At 47.7% G+C, this 18342-nt stretch overlaps 1 protein-coding gene across 1 annotated transcript in view; it reads right to left on the bottom strand.

Moving 5' to 3' along the window:
* The window catches only part of CACNG2 (calcium voltage-gated channel auxiliary subunit gamma 2), a 98175-nt gene extending 83325 nt beyond the window's left edge, over window positions 1-14850 (bottom strand). Inside the window, exon 1 of the mRNA XM_016223422.2 lies at window positions 14640-14850. Coding sequence (XP_016078908.1) covers window positions 14640-14850 — 211 coding nt within the window. The remainder of the gene's footprint in view (window positions 1-14639) is intronic.
* Between the last annotated feature and the right edge of the window lie 3492 nt (window positions 14851-18342).

The following is an 18342-nucleotide window of genomic DNA, read 5'->3' on the forward strand; positions in this document are numbered from 1 at the left end:
TAACGTGAACGTCTGTGGAATGTGGGAGGAAACCAGAGTACCCAGAGAAAACCCACACAAACACAGGGAGAGCATGCTTACTCATGGGTTTCAGTGAGTTCCCCCCACATAATCAATTTTTTCTCATCAATGTTATAACGAAACAACTTTGAATGAAATGTTGTTTGAGGACCCTGCTGAAAACCACTAGTTGCCTTCCCTCTTTCCTTTTCCTATAGCAACAAAACCTCTCATTTTTCAATGGGCATGTGGCCACCTGGAATAAAGATTATATTTTCCAGATCTTCTTATAGCTAATGTGTGGTCACATGACAAACTTCTGGCCAATGAGAACAAAGCAAAAATATGTGATATCTTTCAGAAACTCCTTAAGAGCCAGGTGACAGGTGCCTGTGGCCTTGGTCTCTCTGTGCCATCCCCACCTTGATGCCTGGAATGTGAAGGCAGTGGCTGGAGCTCTGGCAGCCATACTAGACTATGAGGTCAAAGGCCACACTGCAGGGATTGTGGAGCAGGAAGCTGGTAGGAGCCTGTACTGCTAACCAGTTTGTGGAGGCTACAGATCAGACTTTTACTTCATGTCTCCAGACTGATTTACTTGAGAGAGAATAAACTTTTTGTCTTATTTAAGCCACTTTTAATTTTCTTTTTCTGTTACTTGTAGTCAAACCTAATCCTTCCTGATACAAGCTCTAAATTCCCTACCAGGTGAACCATTCTGAGGTTGTAACATTAGGGGAGTTCTTTAAGCACTCACTTCCTGGGCTAGGCAGAATAATGCCTGCCAAAGATGTGCACATCCAAATTCCTATAACCTGTGACTGTGTTGCATTGCATGGCAGAGGGCAGTTAAGGTTCCAGATTGAATTAAGTTTGCTCATCAGCTGACCTTGAGATGAGAGATTAGCCTCAATTCTCCAGGTGGGACCACTGTACTCACAAGGACCCCTAAATATGGAGAAGGGAGGCAGAAGAATCAGTGTCAGAGGGTTGCAGCATTAGAAGGATTCTGTCTGATGCTGGCTTTGAAGGTGGAGGAAGGGGCCACTTGCCAAGGACTGTGGGCAGGTTCTAGAAACTGGAAAAGGTGAGGAAATGGATTGTCCCCTAGACTCTCCAGGAGGAACTCAGCCCTGCCAACACCTTGATTTCAGCCCAGTGAGACCCATTTCAGACTTCTGACCTCCAGAACTGTATGATAATACTTTTGTGTTGTTTGAAGCCATTAAGTTTGTGGTAATTTATTACAGCAGCAATAGGAACCTAATGCACTCCTGTTTCCTGCTGGTAAAAGGAGAATCATGCTAACACCCGTATTATAGAGTACCATGTGGCTTAAGGAAGAGGACATGTGTGTGGTCCTAGGACAGAGCCCAACACACAGGAGTCCCTCAAGCAACCTTAGCTCTCAGGGGAAAATCATTCCTTCCTCTTACACTTCTAGTCACCACCTTTAGCCATAAATAACAATATTAGCTGAAACATACTATATGAAGTGCTCAGGACTAAACTAATGGCTTTACCAAATTCATGTACTCTGAATTTATTCAGTATCTGGGAGAAAGGTTGTCATCTTCATCTCAGAGGCGAGGAAACAGGCCCAGAGGTAGGATTTAGATGCATGTCCACCAGAACCCACTGGCCATAGTCCAAAGCCTTGCTTCCCCAAGTGTGGCCCACAGTCCTGTGGCATCAGCTTTACCTAGGAGCTAGAAACAGTCTCAGCCCCAACCTGGACCTCTGTGTCAGCAGGTCAGCAAGATTCCCCAGGTGACTGGTGTTCACATTAATGTTTGAGAAGCGCTGCTCTGGACCTGAGTGCTTGCTCTTTCCCTGACCTCACCCTTTTTGGGGGCAGCCTCAGGTGATTTCATTTCCTTTATCTACTTTATGCCTCTCTCCTTTTTCTACTTGGCAAACTCCTATTCATTCTCCAAAACCCTATACAGGGGGACCACATTCCTAACCTCCCCAAATAGAGTTGTTCTTTTGTCTGGCCCTCACACATGCTTTCATCAGTGCTTGAGCTCACTGGTAATGGTCTCAGTACATGCCTGGCTCCTTCTTCTAGGCCTTGATCTCCTTCAGAGCAGAGCATGGCTTTTGTCATCCAACCAACATTTACTAAGCATCTACCATGTGCCAGGTGCTGGTCTCATCCTGTGGCTATGGCAGTAAATAGGACAGACAAGGACCCTGGTCCCACAGGGGTCACATTCTGCTTGGGAGAGAAATAATGTACACTGTAGACAAGTTCAGAGAGCATGAAGTATGATGAAAAAAATAAACTAGGCAAGAAAGACTAGTGAGGATGAGTGATATCAGTGGTGCTGGTGGTGGTGGTGAATCAGGGCAGCCCCCCTGCTTTAGAGCTGACTTCTTTCTGTGCCCCATGAATTAGCACAGAACCTGACATATCAAACACTCACAAATTGTCTGACTGGATCAGATCCAACCATTCTCTCCGATCAAACTGTACATTTTTGTAAGTTCACATCCTTTCTGAGCAATTGCTGGGTAACTGTTTTCCTACCAAGAAAGCTTCTGAAATTTCTTTCTTCTCTATGAAGTCTTCTGAGGAGAAAATTCAAAGTAGAAAATGCCCCATTTTCCAGCTTTAACCCCACCTCTCTCTCTTCAGCCAGCACTGGCAACTCAGGACTGGCTCCCTGGCGCCTGTCATTTAGTTATTGAATGAAGCACACCACGTGGTCTGCATGGCAGGGTGCACTTCCAAAACTGGGGTCAAGGTCAGAAAATGTCAGCCTCTGAAAGAAGCTGTGAGGGTGGCACCAAGAGAGTGAGAGGCTCTGTCTTTAAAAGCAACAACTGATCCTAGAGACGCTCAGTAAAGGGGAGTGGATACGGCCAGCCTTGCACCTGAATCTTACCAGCAAACACTGCTTGGGAATGTGGGATATTTATGCATTTATTTACAGATGCGTGGACTTAGTCACTCTTAGCTGCTACACCCTGCCTGGCTGGTGTTGTTTTGCTAACGCTTTCAGCTCTGGGAAGACAAAGCTCCGCCTGTAATTTGCCATTGGCAGATAGGAGTGTTTGCAAACTCAGAGCTCGCAGAGGCCAGAGGGAGGCCAAAAGAGAAAAGCAGCCACAAGAGACACTCGGGAGTGGTGGGGACTTGGGGAACTGCAGAGCACCTGCCACACCTGAAGGGACATCTGCTGCCCAGCTCCCACTGATTGCTCCCAAGCAGGAATGGGACACAGGGTGACAAAAATCTGATTTTTTCAAGGAAAACCCAAAATAGGGATTTTTTTTCTCTATAGGAAAGTTCTCAATTTGTAGAACATTTGAAGGCCAAGCACAGCTCACTTGCAGGTCACCATTTGCAGCTGGAAGCATAATCAATAATAAACACACTGCTGTTACTCACAGCACCTGGTGTAGCTCGAGAGCTTGCTCTGTACCCGCACCTTGCTAGTTCCCTTCCTCAGAGCATCCTACTGAAACTTCACAACCAGCTCATGAGTGAGACCTGCTTTTCCCCATTTACACGTGAGGAAATTAACTCAGAGCAGTGAAATTCCTGCCCACGATCACACAGCTGGTAAGTGATAGGTTGGGATTTGAACCCAGGCTGTTGGATACCAAAGCTGACACGAACTCCAGGTTTGGCTAGAACATATGTATACTTGCATTATGCTGGTGCTGAGGAAAACCTGAGATTACACATGCATCCTAATCTTAGATGCAAAGCTTTTCGTTCTTCACTCATTCAACAAACACGAACTGAGCACCTACTACATGCCAGGCGCTGGGCTAGGCCCTGGAAACTCAGGTGTGGAATCACTCTATCCAAGATTAAAGGCACCATCTTCTCCCTGCACATTTCTCCTTTTTGAAGGTCACTCCCTGTCACACCTTACTCAACACAAATGACAGCTCCCAGGTCCTGTGGATCCCCTGCCCTGGGTCAGCTGCCTCACTCGCTGGGCTATGCAGTCATCTCCTTACTGGACTCCCTGCTCTGTGCTCTTCCTCCCATCTCTACTTCCCAGGGCTTCTGGAGCCATCTTTCTAAAATGCATGTCTGACCTTATTTCCTTCTCCACAGCTTCCTCTCTGGCTTATTTACACAGTATAACCGTCTCTTCATGATGTGGCCTCTGTCTGATCTCACCCGTCAGTACTAACACCTCCCTCTACCTTCCCTTGCACTCCCGCTTCTCCAGCAATACTGGAAAACACCCTGCACTCTCTCACACCTCTTCCTGGACGCTCCCCCCCCCCCCCCCCCCCCCCCCCCCCCGCCATGTGCTCGCTGTGCCCATGTGTCGCCCACGAGCACAGCCTCCTTGAGGGTGGAGGCCGTGTTCTTTCACCTTTGTAAACCCGGGGTGAGGACAGTAACTGGTACATAGCAGTAACTGAGTGTATCTTGTTGAAGAAATAGTTGAGAACTCATGGTCTAGAGGTGGAGACAGAGATGGAAACAAGCAACAGAGAAGATGGAAGATGCTGTTGGAGGCCCATGCGGGTGCTGTGGAAGGAAAGAGGGAGGGAACGTAACCCAGGGAGAAGTGACAACCTAGCTGAGTCCCGAAGACAAGTAGAGTGTGGTTGGAAGGAGCCCTCCAGGCAGAGGGCAGGGGAGCGGGAATAGGTGTACTCACTCCCTCTGCACCAACTGCAGGGAGAAGGATGTCCTTGCATTTGAGGCACCCTTTGTTTTCACAGCAATGAGAAAACCCGGCAGCCCTTCCTCTTCCTCACTCTGCCCGGGGTAAGGAGCATATCCTACTCAAGCATCAAACTTTTGAAGACTTCAGCATGCACGGAGTACAACTTCTGCTTAGCCTTGCCTTCAACTTCTCCAAGAAATTTATTTATAGATTTTGGGGGCAGGGGAAAATTATAAATATGATTAGTATAGTAGAAGTCTGTGCACAGGTTTTTGGGTTGGACAGACTTGGGTTGGAATCCCAGCTCTGCCACTTGCTGTGTGACCTTGGGCAAGTGACCTAACTTCTCTGAGCCTCTTAAGATGGAGACATGGGTATCATAGCATATCCCTCCAGAACTGTGAAGATTGAAGAAGAGCTAACTTCTGGGAAGTATCTAAAAGAGTGCTTAGCACAAAGAAAGCACTAGACAAGTAATAAGCTATTATTATTATTACTGTAGTTATTATTAGTATTGAAGTTTTTCAGGGCTTCCTTCTTTGTAAAATATGTTGGAGGAAAATTGGGGAGGAGAGTTCTCAACCTTAGGGAAAATTCAGGAAGGATAAAAGATATGTGCAGACAGAAATCCGGGTGGGGGAAAATGTGACAGAAATGAATGACCCTTTATTCAGAGAAAGTAAGAAGGGAGAGCAATGGGGCAAAATTGGGATAAAGAAAGGTTGCAGGGTCAGCCACAGCCAGTCACCAGTGAGTTTTGCCTGGTGGCAAGGCCAGAGCGAGGCTGGCACTGGGGTATTTAAATTACAGAGTGCCGATTCCCCATACAGCGAGGCCCAGCAACTGTGCACCTGGGATCATGTACCGAATCCCTGGCATTCCCATTAGCAGCTGGAAGACTACCTGAGGTCTGGGAAGTTCAGGGAAGAGTGAATAAACACAGTGTCAATAAGGCAAAGGCTTGGTGGCTGCGCGGAGGCAGACCCAGGGCTGCTGAGGCAGACTCTGGGCTAGGCTATAACTAACAAGGATTTGGGTTGAGAGGAAGGGTGAGTGCTGCCCAGGAGGGAGCAGGTTTGCAGAGGCCGATCAGCTTTCTGAAGCTTGATTGCAAGCTGTGGTCTGGGGAACCCTCCCCCTAGAGAGCCTCCCAGGTTGAGGGTGCAAGGGAAATCCCCCTGCCTGTTCTCAAGAATGTGGCCCCAGTCAAGCCTAGGCGAAAAGACTGGTACCAGGATGCTTGGTGTTTCTGTTTAAAAGCCCATCTCCCTCCTTAGATGGGAGCTCCTTGAGGGCAGGCACCACTTTTTTTTAGTCATTCATTCAACATGTAGCTCCTAGGCTCTTTCTGTGCCAAGGTGGGCACGGTCCCTGCCCTAATGGAGCTTACAGTCATATAGGGGACACAGATCACGAACAAGTAAATGCTAAAAAGAGAAAAGCCAGTGTTAAAATGCTAAGGATGGAAATAAGCCAGGGTAACGGGACTGGGGGCTACTTCAGATTCAGGTGGTCAGGAAGGCGCCAGGAGAAGTGACATATGAGCAGAGACTTCCTGGATCTTTGAACCCCAGGGCCTAGCACACAGTAGGTGTTCAAAGGAGGCTTGTTGCACTGGGGAGTGAGAAGGGAATAGAGGGGTGCGATGCACCTCTATTGCACGTTGCTTATAAGCGTCTCCCGTCTTCCTTTGTTACCCATTTACTGCAGCTGCCAGTGTACATCTCCTGGTTACGGCAACAACCTCCTCACAGTGCTTCGCTCAGTCCCTGTAAGTCTCACTGGTTCCCACCCCAACCCCCTCCACGAGGGCCTTGGCATCCGGTGTTCTCGCTGGTGGGCAAAGCCAGTTGTGTCCCTCTGCTGCTCACCAGCTTTCGGGGGCTCCCTTTTCTTCTGTGCTGAAACATACTCCTCCGTGAGCCATTTATGTCCCTTTGGGGTCCCGTCTCCACCACCTCCCAGTCTCACCTCTCCCTGCTTCCACCTTCCAGCTGTGCTGGACTGCTTGGGAATCTGTGTTTGTTTCTGCACATGCCATTCCTTCTGTCTTAAGTGCTCTTCCTCGCCTTGGCTCACTCTCCCCTATGATGCATCCTTCAGAACTCTGTTTTCCCTGACATCCCTCCCTGCCCAGTCTCTGCACTCCCAGAATCCCGTGTGTTTGTATTTCACGCTGTGCCATCGTCATCGTCTGTTCACTGGTATGTCTCCTCTACTAGGCTAAGAGTTCCTCGAGGGCAGAGATTGAGCCTTTGACTCTGTCCTAGACTCTCACATAGTACCTGGCAAGTACTCAGGGAGCAGCTATTGAACCAAAAATTAGCTGTTGCCCTTTTTCTTGTCAAGGAAGGTGCTGGTAAGACCACCTTCTTGTCTCCTCTGCTGCTTCCTGAGTCATGAGACAGATACCAGCTGCACGCTAAAGAAATCCCTTAGGCCCTCTCAGCACCCTGACTGCATTTCTCTCTGCCAGCAAGAGAGCTCACCATCTTCCTTTGGTTCTAAGGCACATATTTTAAGTTTCAACATTTCTGAAATTAGAGAGTGTTTTACAATTGATGTGTACATTACATTTGAAAGCTGTTTAAGGAGACAGCTCATTTTGTAACTGATGGTGTCTTAGAACTGAGGAAAGATGGAACTGAATGAATAAATTCCTTTATATGCCCAGGAGAAAGGATCAGGATGCTAGGCCACAGTAGCTTATCAATAATCCTACAAAAATTGACATGCAGTTTTTGGTGTTTCTTATTTTCAAAAAGTCTGATGATATAACTGAACCTCATTCAAATTCCAGCTCGAATCCTCAATGATCCTGACATTGTAAAAGATGCCAGGAATCCCTCTGAATTTGCGGGAGGGTGAGGTGGAGGGGTGGCAACAGGCTCTGTGAGATACTTTGTATGAAGAGGAGCTGTTTTGTGAGATGCCTCTTCTTTAGGGTCTCCTGCTGGGACTCACCTGCAGGGTCCCTGAGGCAGGGTGGGGCTTGTTCCCCACTGCCTCCCTATATTTAGCACAGGGTTGGCTAAACACCTCCATATATTTTGAATTTTGTTGATTGGAGTCGAATCAATCTATTTCCTCCCTTCTCTGTGCTGTCATGGGAAGTTTTAAAACCAAAGAGACCACCATAATCAGGCTGGGGTGGAAGTGGGAAGAAGGTGACAAGGAGGAGAAGGGCATTGTGCTCTTAAGCCTCAGCCACCTCAGGGACAGGCATCATCATCTCCATTAAGTAGATGTTGCAAATGAGGTGCAGGCATAGAATGAACCAGCTCAAGGTCACACAGCTTAGAAGAAAGAAGCCAGAAGTCAAAGAGCAAAACTCTTTAACAGGACTAACAGGTCCCCACCTTTGGGTCCTAACTACTCTGCATCTCCCATCCTACACCATCCATCACCCCCTACACATGCACACTTCTCCCCCCTCCATCTCTGTTCTCCAGCCACCCTGGCCTTCTCCTGCACTCATCTCACTCTCTTCCTCACTGATCTCTGCACTTGCTGCCCTCCAGCCTGGAATGTTCTTTCTTGCTCTCTTCACCCAGTTAATTCCTCCTCATTCTTCAGATATCCGTTCACATTCAGATATCCAGGGCCGCCTTCTCTAATTGGATATGATCATAATATTATAAACGCACAATCCCGTGTGACTCTCCTTGGCAGCACTTATCAGAGTTGGAATTTGTGTATACATTGGGGAGTCTACTTGAAGTAGAGTCTGTCTCTTCTAGTCAGCTCTCAGGACTCTGAGGACAGTCACCCTGAAGGATGCTACTTCCCATTATGACCCCAAGCTCTGGACCAGAAGCTGGCACTTGGCAGGGGTTCATCAAAGATTTAATAAATAAAATAAATGAGTTGAAGAAATGGACTGATTGGTGGCTGTAAATTAATCTGGAAACTCAGTGCCTATTTAATTTGAAAGTGGGTTTTTTGCTGAAATATATGTAGTCAAGGCTAAAACAACTATTGAATTTGAAAAAAATTTAAAATCTCCCGCATAATCAACCTGGATACATATCTTCTCCTCCCCCACTGACGTGGAAGCGAACACTCATGGGGAGCTGTCCCCGGGGATCTCTGTGACAGACACTCTGATGATGTGGAGGTAGAAAAACATGGCCAGCATCTATTTAGAGGATGTTCAGCCCCCAGCACTTCCTTCCCAGGCATTTCCTTTCTCTACACTCTTTTTTTATTCTCTTTATTATTGTCCCTTGTGTATTGAGCCCTCCTCTTCCTCCCTCTCCCCATTTCTTCCCTCTTTCCTTCCTTTCTCTGTGTTGGGTTCATTATTTTTTAGAATGTCAAAATAATGATGCCTTTGCCACCGCTGCCGATTGGATGTAACTTAAAGAGCAATCCTTTGATGATGTGAAGGGACCACCATTTTGGAAGGTCCACCCTGTAGCATTTGTTCATTCGCCAGCAAAGGTGGGGTGATGTCTTGCACTGTCCTAGTTGCTGTGGCTACAGCAATGAACAAAACAGACAAAACCCCTGCCCTTGTGGAGCTGCCAGTCTAGTGGTGGAGATGGACAACAGATATCATGAGTTAATTATGCAGTGTGCCAGAAGGTGGAAAGTACTCTGTACAAAATAAAACAGAGTAAGGAGGATGGATGAGGGGAGGGGCTGGGGGTTGCTGATTGCTATTTCCAACAAGGTGGTCAGTGGAAAGCAGGTGACAGATATCCACTCATTCAATTCCTAAACTACCAACCACCCTGTAAAGAGGCTGTTATACTTTATTCTTACAGAAAGGGAAACTGAGGCTGGGGAGATGAAATGACTTGCCCCAAACCACACAGCTCATGAGGCTGCAGGGCTTGAGGTGAACCTGGGTCTGTGTGACTGCAGATTCTTTCAACTGCACCCCACCCCACAAAGCTTCATCTGTAAACTTCCATGAGTGACAGAGGACATACATTTGCCATTTTCTGAAAAATGATTGCAAACATAAAACCAATGGATAGTTTACATTGGGGACACTTCCGAAATGAAAGGGTAAAACCAGAGAGGCACCTGGTGGGTCTCACCTGAAGTTCAGTGTTTCATTCCCTCAGCCTCGTGGGGGTGAGGTGACTGGGGACAAAACTATCACCCTGCATGTCACCCTGCATGGTGCAGGGCAGCTGAATGTCGGGGAGTCGGGTGCCTTGGAACTCAGGTTTCCTGACATGCAGGCTGGCACTCGGGGATTGCCCAGTGAGGTGCAGACAGACTAAGTCCGGTGCTAGCCGTGATGAGAAGTACAAGTAGGCCAGGGGCTGTGCATGGAGCCCGCTGGAGGCTTGCAGGGTGGGCAGGAGGGGCCTGGGTTCGAGTTCTGGCTCTGCCCCTCACTGTCCATGTGCCCTGGTGTGTGTGTCACACAGTGCACGTCATTCGGATCGCCCATAAAAGGAAGCAGGGGCAAGGAGGGCAGTGTGAATGCCAGGGACTTGCAGGGCTTGTTCCTCATTCTAAGATGAAAATGGCTGGGATGCTGGGCCTGGTTCTATGGAAAACTGCTGAGCAGAACCCAAGACCTTGGGGACTGTTCTCAGGGTCCTGGGAATTGGTGGGCAAGTTTGGTAAAGAACAGAAGCTTCTGGGGAAGCTAACTAGGGCTGGTCCAGAATGCCTGCTCTCTGCCCAGAGTGTCTATTCTGGTGAGTATTAAGATCAAACTGGCCTTTGATATACTTTAAAAGCAGAAAAGGGAAGAAAATCAATGGGTTATTTTTTCCTTCCCTGTAAAGGCTGAATGTACTGATAATTTTTCTTCAGCCAATTAGGAGCTGTGCAACTCCAATGACTGACTCCTTTGGAATACTCTTATTTTATAATAATGAATTCATGACTCATTATTATTCTTTAAAAAAAAAAAAAGTTCCAGGAAGAACAAACAAACCGGCCTGATTTCCTCATTCCCACCCCCTCTCTTACTTGATTGGCACAGTCACATGTCCTTATGATGCTTGAATTAATTTCAATAATTTTAAGAACTTCTGAGTCAGTCCATTGATAAATAATTTTTATGCACCTACTGTGTGCAAAGTGCCAAAAGACAGTCAAATTATCTTGTGGATCATGGAGCCATGTGTACACACAGTATGAAAGTCCATGAGTAACTTCCATATTCAGCTTGTCCACACTTAAAGGCACGAGTGTCTGGGAAAGGCAGTTGGCTTTCCTAACATACAAGACATACCCTTTCCTTCTTCAGAACAAGAGAGCCTTGGCTGAACCCAGCATGGAGCACTCGCCACCTTGCAGGCCTAGCAAAGCCTATGCAGCTATGAACTTGCAAAAGACAATTCAGGAAAATCGAGACACAACTTGCTCAAAGAGAGCAGGGATGCAGAAGGACAGCAGAGCCTCCGTGAGAAGCAGTGCATGGAGGGGAAGACAGGAGACTATGGAAGGAAGAGGAGCTTGGAAATGCAGCAGAGGGAATTAGCAGTCTGAACATAGAAAGATTTCGGCTGTGCCTCACAGCAAGGGAAGGGGCAAGAGAGGGAGAGAGAAAGCCGTGTGCGTTTCTGCTGCAGACCACGCAGTACCCTGGGGCCTCCTCCTCTGCAGGGCTGGAAATCCTCTGGGGGTGACGTGCGGCTGGGACAGGGTAAGAGGGACAGGAATAAACACGAGTGAATTTCTTGCTTCCCCTGGAGACAGTGATTCCTTTCAGTGACCACAGAGGTGAATGTCTTAGGCAGGCAGCCACTACACGGCCCGCAGCTACGTTGCCTGAACAAGCTGTTTTAGTGCCCTATTGTAGATTTTATTGAAATGGCCAATTCGTCTCTCCATCCGGAGGCTCTTAACGCAACTTTTGTGAAAAGTTCAAGAATTTCTGTCGCTCTCCACCCACCTGTGTCCACGTGCAGACTGTCCCCTAACCCCCTCCATCCCACTAAGGACACCAGCTTGCCAGGGGTTTCAGGTTCACACAGGGATACTGCTGTTACTCACTCTGCAGAGGGAAAACATAAAGGTGGTAGTTTCTTCTGGATTCCTCTCCCCTCCCACTGTGTCCACCCCTAACAAGTGGTCCTGCCCCTTCTCATCCTCAGAAGACCAGTTCATTTCAAGAGCAGCAAGAGAGGCAAGGAAATATTTTTCGATTCTTATTTTCATCAAGAAGTAAACAACAACAAAAATCATCTAAAGAGCAAACGCCCCAGTGAAAGCAGGAGAGAGCACAAGCAGACAGGGCTGTGCTCTGTCTGGAGTCATTAGCAGCCTTTGGGGTAGAAGGTCTGAAATCTGTTCACAACTTCTCAGGTACGGGCAGGAAGCACGATAAAGAGGTGACGGGGGATCTTTTCGAAAGTCCAGTTTCTCACAAAAAATGTAGGTTGGGGGAAACCAAAGCACTGATGACTTGATTTCCATAAAGGACGACCCTATTGTGAATGCTCAGAAAAAGGCAAGCACACGAGGCCATCTGGGCCAACCTCCAGAAAAAAGTGCACTTACAATCTTTGGAAATCAGCACAGCCTTTGAAAATAAGTGACTTAACATCTTCAAACTACTTCCTAAGCAGCCAAGGCCTGATTTCCTAAGGGGGTCCTGGGCCTGCAAAGCCCCATGTGGACAGAGGCTTTGGCAATGAACGGCCAGGTTGAATGGGGGCCCTGAGCACTCACCCTTCCTGCCTGGGCCTCGGCTACAAGTGAAAATAGAATTCTAGTCCCGACGGGAGCCTGGCCCAGCCCTGCCCTCACTGCTTAGAGGCCCCGTGCCCAGGGAGAGGGGCCAAACCCACAGCTCCTGTGTGCATCACACAACCCTTGGGAAGGGTTGCAATTCTAACCTTTTTAAGGATGATTCGGGGAGAGAGAGGGTGTGTGGCTTGGAGAGAAAGTTAAAGGGGTTGGCTGGGCAGCACGTTTGGGGATGTGGACACCAAACAGATGGGTTTTAATGAAAATACTTAAGCTTTTTAATGCAAAAATGATCCAAAGCTCCCTCTAGTCCTCTTGCCTTCTGGGAACAATTAAATGTTAAAAAGATCATAGTATTAAGAATTTGCAGATATAACCCTCAGGAAGTATATATATGTATACCAAGTCCCCCGGGTCCTGGGCCTCATTCTCCTGAAAGAATGTCCTGCCTCCCCGCCAACCCCTTGGCCCCATATCTCCATCCATCTAACTAAAGTCCAAGGGAAGCGAATTGCTACTGTGAGCATTTCCCTAAAGCAGCCTTCATTCACTTTGCTTTTCTTCTCTTTTGGAATAAAAGTCTGCCATAAATGTTTAATTAAATGGAAGTCTTTCTGCTGGTAATGACTAGCTGCATGAAAGGCTCTTCATTTTTTTAAAGGAGGGGTGTGTTTAAAACAGTCCCTATTAATTTCCCGATATTGATTCTCTGGCTGGGGAAGAGCATATAGTGTTCAGCATAGAGCTGCTATGCAGACTATGTTCGAGGCAGCAGTTTGGATTGAGAAAGGGCACCAAATGCAGTATGCGTCAAATAGACCATCGCTCAATGAAGTCACTTAGCTATTCAAAACATGTTCAGCCATCACTCAACCGTTTGCACCAAGAATGTTGGGAGGGGGGCACAGAACTGATGCTCTTTCCCAGACATGACCATTTCCCAAAGAGCTGCATTTGCTCAGTTTGCGTTAGATCAGTTTCTCCCTCTCCTGTCTGTTTCGCTCTTTTCTCCCCCATCTCCTGGCTTCCACTCCCTGCATCACCATCCCATGTTGAGCTTAACAAACAATCCTGCAGTCCCTGCTTCCCAATGCTGCCTCCAACAGCCTCCGGTATTGGTCCAAATCAGAAGCAAAGCACATAAGCCTTCTCTCCACATGGAAACATGTATCTATCTGTGCACGTCTTTCTACGGGTGGCTGTAGCTTGTACACACAGACCTATGTAACCGTTCAAATGCAGTTGCTCCCATTAAAGTCCGTTGCTAAATGCAGGTCGTATGACCTGCAGGAGTTTTTTTCAGTGCTTATTAGTGTGTCTCAGAAGCACATTCTTTCATCTGCACCCTGGTCACCCAGGCTTTACACTGTGGGGACCCCTCTGCCCACAGCACATGCACCACCACACATGTCCCAATGACCCTGCATGATCAAGGCAAACAGCTGACACCCCTGCCCCACTGCTCTCCTGTCCCCCCCTCAACCTCCCCGTGCCCTCGCCTTCCTCCTGGCCTCCCTGCACAATGTCTGATTCTCCAGCTGGCTGCAATGCTGACTCTACTCGCTTCTGGATAACAGACATGTCACTCTGCATGGAAGGGAATTGGTTCTCAGCTTAACCTGCAAGTGAATTGCTGTTTATTAGAACTTGGGCTTGTTGCCTGTGAGAGACGTATGTATTTTTAGACTTTGTAAATGTTGAAACACACATACACACACAGCCAGTCACCTCCAACAATATGTGTGGCTCATAGACATTACGAAATGCTCTTGAACTCAGCTTGAGATCCTGGAATAATTAGGATTTACCAAATAAGGATTCTTAGAAACAATTTTTTTTTTTTTTTTAAAAAAGGAGATTTGCAGTTGATGATGTGTCTGGGACTTTTGGGGAGTAAGGGGAGGAGGGGGAAAGGAAGAACATTTTTGAATTCCTCTTATGAAAAGAGGAGCAGTGTTGAGAGACAATTATTCCCCCCTTCCCCCCATAGATGGCACGACTACATCAAATGGCAAATCCTAATGATTCCGAAGTAGGCAGGACACATTTGACTTTTAAAGACAATCGCTTGTTTTCATCACATCATAGGTTATTCCAATGAAGAGGTTTGGGGAAAGGGAGGTGGTGGAGGCTTGAGAGTTGAGAATGGTTTTTGCTTGTTGATTTCCTTTCCTCTGAAACTAACCCAAGCAACCTTGATCTGTGGCGGAAGGAGTGAAGTAAGAAAATGGTGGAATGGAAAGGGGACTTATCTGGAGGAGGGTGGGGAGGGGGAGCGAGGAGGGGAGGGGTGGGGTGGAGAGGGGGAGGAGATGGGAAATCAAATACCTTCTAAGCAGCAGGTTCTCCATAATCCAGAATGGGTCATAACTTCCTCGTTCTTTTTGCTGGTTTCATTCTCACTGACACTTTTGCTCTTGCAAACCCCTCTGGAGTAGAGCCAATAGTCGGTTCCCACAGCTATGGTCATCAGACTGAAGGCAGCGAAAGCACCAACGGTGGTTAAAAGCATTTGAACACCTCGATCAAACAGCCCCATAATTCTTCATTATATAAACACCCAACCGACTTCTGGTTCTCGGGAGAGTGTGGTGAGGGTGCAAGTACTAAAGCAAAAAATAAAATAAAAATAATTCCACTACTAATATAATGGATAATATGTGTGTATAGAGATTATGGAGAGATATAAAAAAAGGGAGGTAAGAAAGCTCACGGAAAAGAGTATAAATTATAAAGATCACACGGGAAGAGAGGCTTGCCTTTTGAGATCAGAAACTGTTCCAGTTGCAGTGATTTTTTTTTTTTTTAAAAAAAGGAAAAAAAAAAAAATAAAAAGACACCCCCCACCCCCCCAAGTGAGATGCCTTAAGCTCTTTTCCTAAAATTCTGGTCTCCAGTTTCCATATGTGACAGCTAATTTGGAGATGGCTTCCACAGTGAACCAGGGAACAGCCGCATTCTCAACACAATCTCTCATGGTCGGGACCTAGACAGTTAGAGATTGTAAAAGCCGAGATGCAACCTTCCGTCTCTGCGGCCTGCGCCATGAAAATCCTTTGCTTCGCCAGTTCTCTTCCTTGGGGGGTCTCGGGCGCTTTCGTTTCAGACCAGACTTCCCAGTATTCTGTAAGCCCTTGATCTCAGCTGAACAGGTGCGGGGGTCTCGCCTTCCATGGTTTTGCCCCGGCGGCGGCGGCGGCGGCGGCAGCAGGGCGGGCAGGCGCAGCGGCGGCCGGACGAGCAGCGGCGGTTATTGTTGGCGGCGGGGTAGTGTTGGCGAAGTGGGGGAGGGAGGGGGTTTCTCCCGGAGAATCGAGGCGGGTTTCCCTCCCCCTATCTGCAAAGCTCCTGGAAACGAGGGAGCCGGCGTCTTGCTGCAGGATGGGCCGCCCCCCCAGCTCCCTGCCGGCCGGCCCGGCGGAGGCGCTCCCACCTACTGCATTACCGGGTGGTGCTGAACTGGACAGCTCCCTGCGCTCCCGCGCGCCGGCGCTGGCGGGGCGGCCGGCCGGGCGGGGCGCGGGCCGGCCCTGCGTCCCCGGGGGCGAGGCCGGGCCGGAGCGGGGCTGCCTTTCCTCTTTTTACCCCTCTTCCAAATCCTAAAATGAGCGCTCTCCTGGGCGCCCAGAGCTCAGAGGAAGGCGTAGCTAGAGAGAGCTCGCTCCCTTTCTCCCCCCCCCACTCTCTCCCCTTCCCTCCCTCCCCCTTTGGTGTTTCTTCCAGCTCAGCCTCTTTCTCATTCCATCTCTACGTGCCCAGAGCTTCAAATACAAACCTCCCATCACAGTCAGATGGGCACAAAACTTCAACCAGCCGTTTCTCTGCCTGGAAGCGGGGAAAATATAACCTGGATGGGTAATTACAAACAAGGTCTTTATGTGCTTTTTTTAAATCATCGGTTTCACTTTGCTGTTCGGGGGTTTGTTTTCTTTTATTGGCAAGTTAGCTGCATCTCCTTTTGGTTTCCCTCTCTTGTCTCTTTGTCTTTTTGGCTAACCGGGGGCGTGCAGTGCACTGTGTGTGTCTCTCTGTAGTTTTCCGTGAAATTCCGAATCTTGCTCCTACAAGCAGACATTTTGGAAAGATTATTCATGGAAAAGGGTGCGGAAGGGTGACTGGTGGCTGGGGCTTGGGCAGTGATTTTCATCTTAAGGATAAACACGTTTGTAGGAGAAGTGGGTGAAATGTGAGTCCTACTTAAGTTTCCCATGCCATTCATAAACTGGATTGGAAGATAAAAATCTCCCTGCTGTGAACACGGAAACACATCATAACACATCTCTTCCTCTGCAGAATCCTTATCCTGGGTTAATCACAACATCACCTCTTGTTTCTATCTGTGCAACTTTTCCTTCATGTGAACCCTGAAAAAAGCAGCACATCAAATTCCTGCTGCTACTGATCCCATTTTTCTCTGATCAGCTTCGTAGTTAAGTGAGTGAGAGCACATGAGGACAATGGTGGTTGCACTGTTTTTAATTTTGGGGGGGGAGAGGAGCCTAGAGAGAGCTGTCAGTCTGATGGGTCAGTTGAGGGCTATAGATGTTGTAATTTCATAACTCAGTTATTCTATACTTTCTTCTCTCTCTCTCTCTCTCTCTCTCTCTCTCTCTCTCTCTCTCCATTTTTGTCTTACTTGACAATTTTTCAGTGATCTGGTGATTTTCAAAGAGTGCATAATAGATGACTGAATTAAAATTAGATTTTCTTTGGTATTGCCTAACTTCTTTCCCCTAGCTCAGAGGTGGTCTGTAGGCAGAGCCAATGCACTCTTTTGTGTGTGTAGAAAAATGACCTGTTTCTTCATCCTGCATAAAACTTCCTTCTCCCCCTGTTTTCTTTTCAGTCACTGTGAGGGACGATGCTGTGCTCCTGGCACCTGGAGAGGGTCCTGGTGTCTGGAGAATAGAATGAAGATTTCAGCAACCCCTGCTAAGGTACCTTTAGGGTATAGAAAGAGCTGCATTTGCAGATTAAAGATTTCTCCAGGTTGGTTTCTTGTCCTGTGAGGATGGGGTTGGGGAAGGGCAGATCTGTGGATCCCACTCAGCAGGGAACCTAGCAAGTTCAGCCAGTGGGTCAGGTGGGTGATTTTCTTGGCTCCCGTTTTTGAGAGAAAAGTGAAGGACAAGCAGGAAGGTCTCTTAGATTGGCTAGGCCTTTTGGGGGCAGTGGAGAGAGGCTTGGGTATAGCCACATAAGCCTGAGAAGCTTGCCCTTACTCTTGTCACCTTGACTGCCTTTGACCTACCCTAGAAGTCCCTTCGGACTGAAGATAGAGACCTCCTTCTCATCTCCCCACCCCTTTCACACCAATCCTTGAATCTCGCTCAAATGAATCAGCAGCAGAAACTCAGAAGCTTCTGTTTGCTCACAGAAGCTGCTAACATCGTAGCCACTAAGCGGCCACAGCTTTAGCAGCATTTGATTAATCTCTGGCCAGATAATCACTGAGAAAAGGAAAGGGGGCTGGGGAGGAAAGTAAAAGCATTTAGGCTGCCTGCATGGAGAGAAAGAGACTTCTGGAGACAGAACAGACCTGAGGGCATAGCTCGATTCTGCTACTTAGTAACTGCATGACACCCAACAAATCTACTTCCTAGAGGTTCAGTTTCACAGTATGTAAAATGGGCACATTAGTGCATGCCTTCTTTTTTTCCCTGACGTTATTCCTAGCTACTCCTTGCTTTTAATTGCTGCCACCCTGCTCAGGCCTTTACCATCCCATCTGCAGCACTTTAGTGTATATGTGTCACCTTTCCTACTGACTTTTGAGCCCTTGGAAGTCAATAGCTGTGTCTTATTACATCTTTGGGACTTAGTCTAGGGCTTGGTACATAGTAGATGCTTGATAGACACAACAATGGCTAAGTGATCATAGTGAGGTTAAATGGTATGAGACAGGTGAAGTTCCTGGTACATATTAGGTACTCAATAAATGGGGGTTTCCTCTCATTTCTCCTCCTCCCATTTACATTCAGATCGGTCTCCAGCTTCTTCTTCCATCTAACTCATGCGCCACTCCTCTTCC

Source organism: Miniopterus natalensis, chromosome 2, assembly GCF_054644295.1.
Source record: "Miniopterus natalensis isolate mMinNat1 chromosome 2, mMinNat1.hap1, whole genome shotgun sequence".
Taxonomy (NCBI): domain Eukaryota; kingdom Metazoa; phylum Chordata; class Mammalia; order Chiroptera; family Miniopteridae; genus Miniopterus; species Miniopterus natalensis.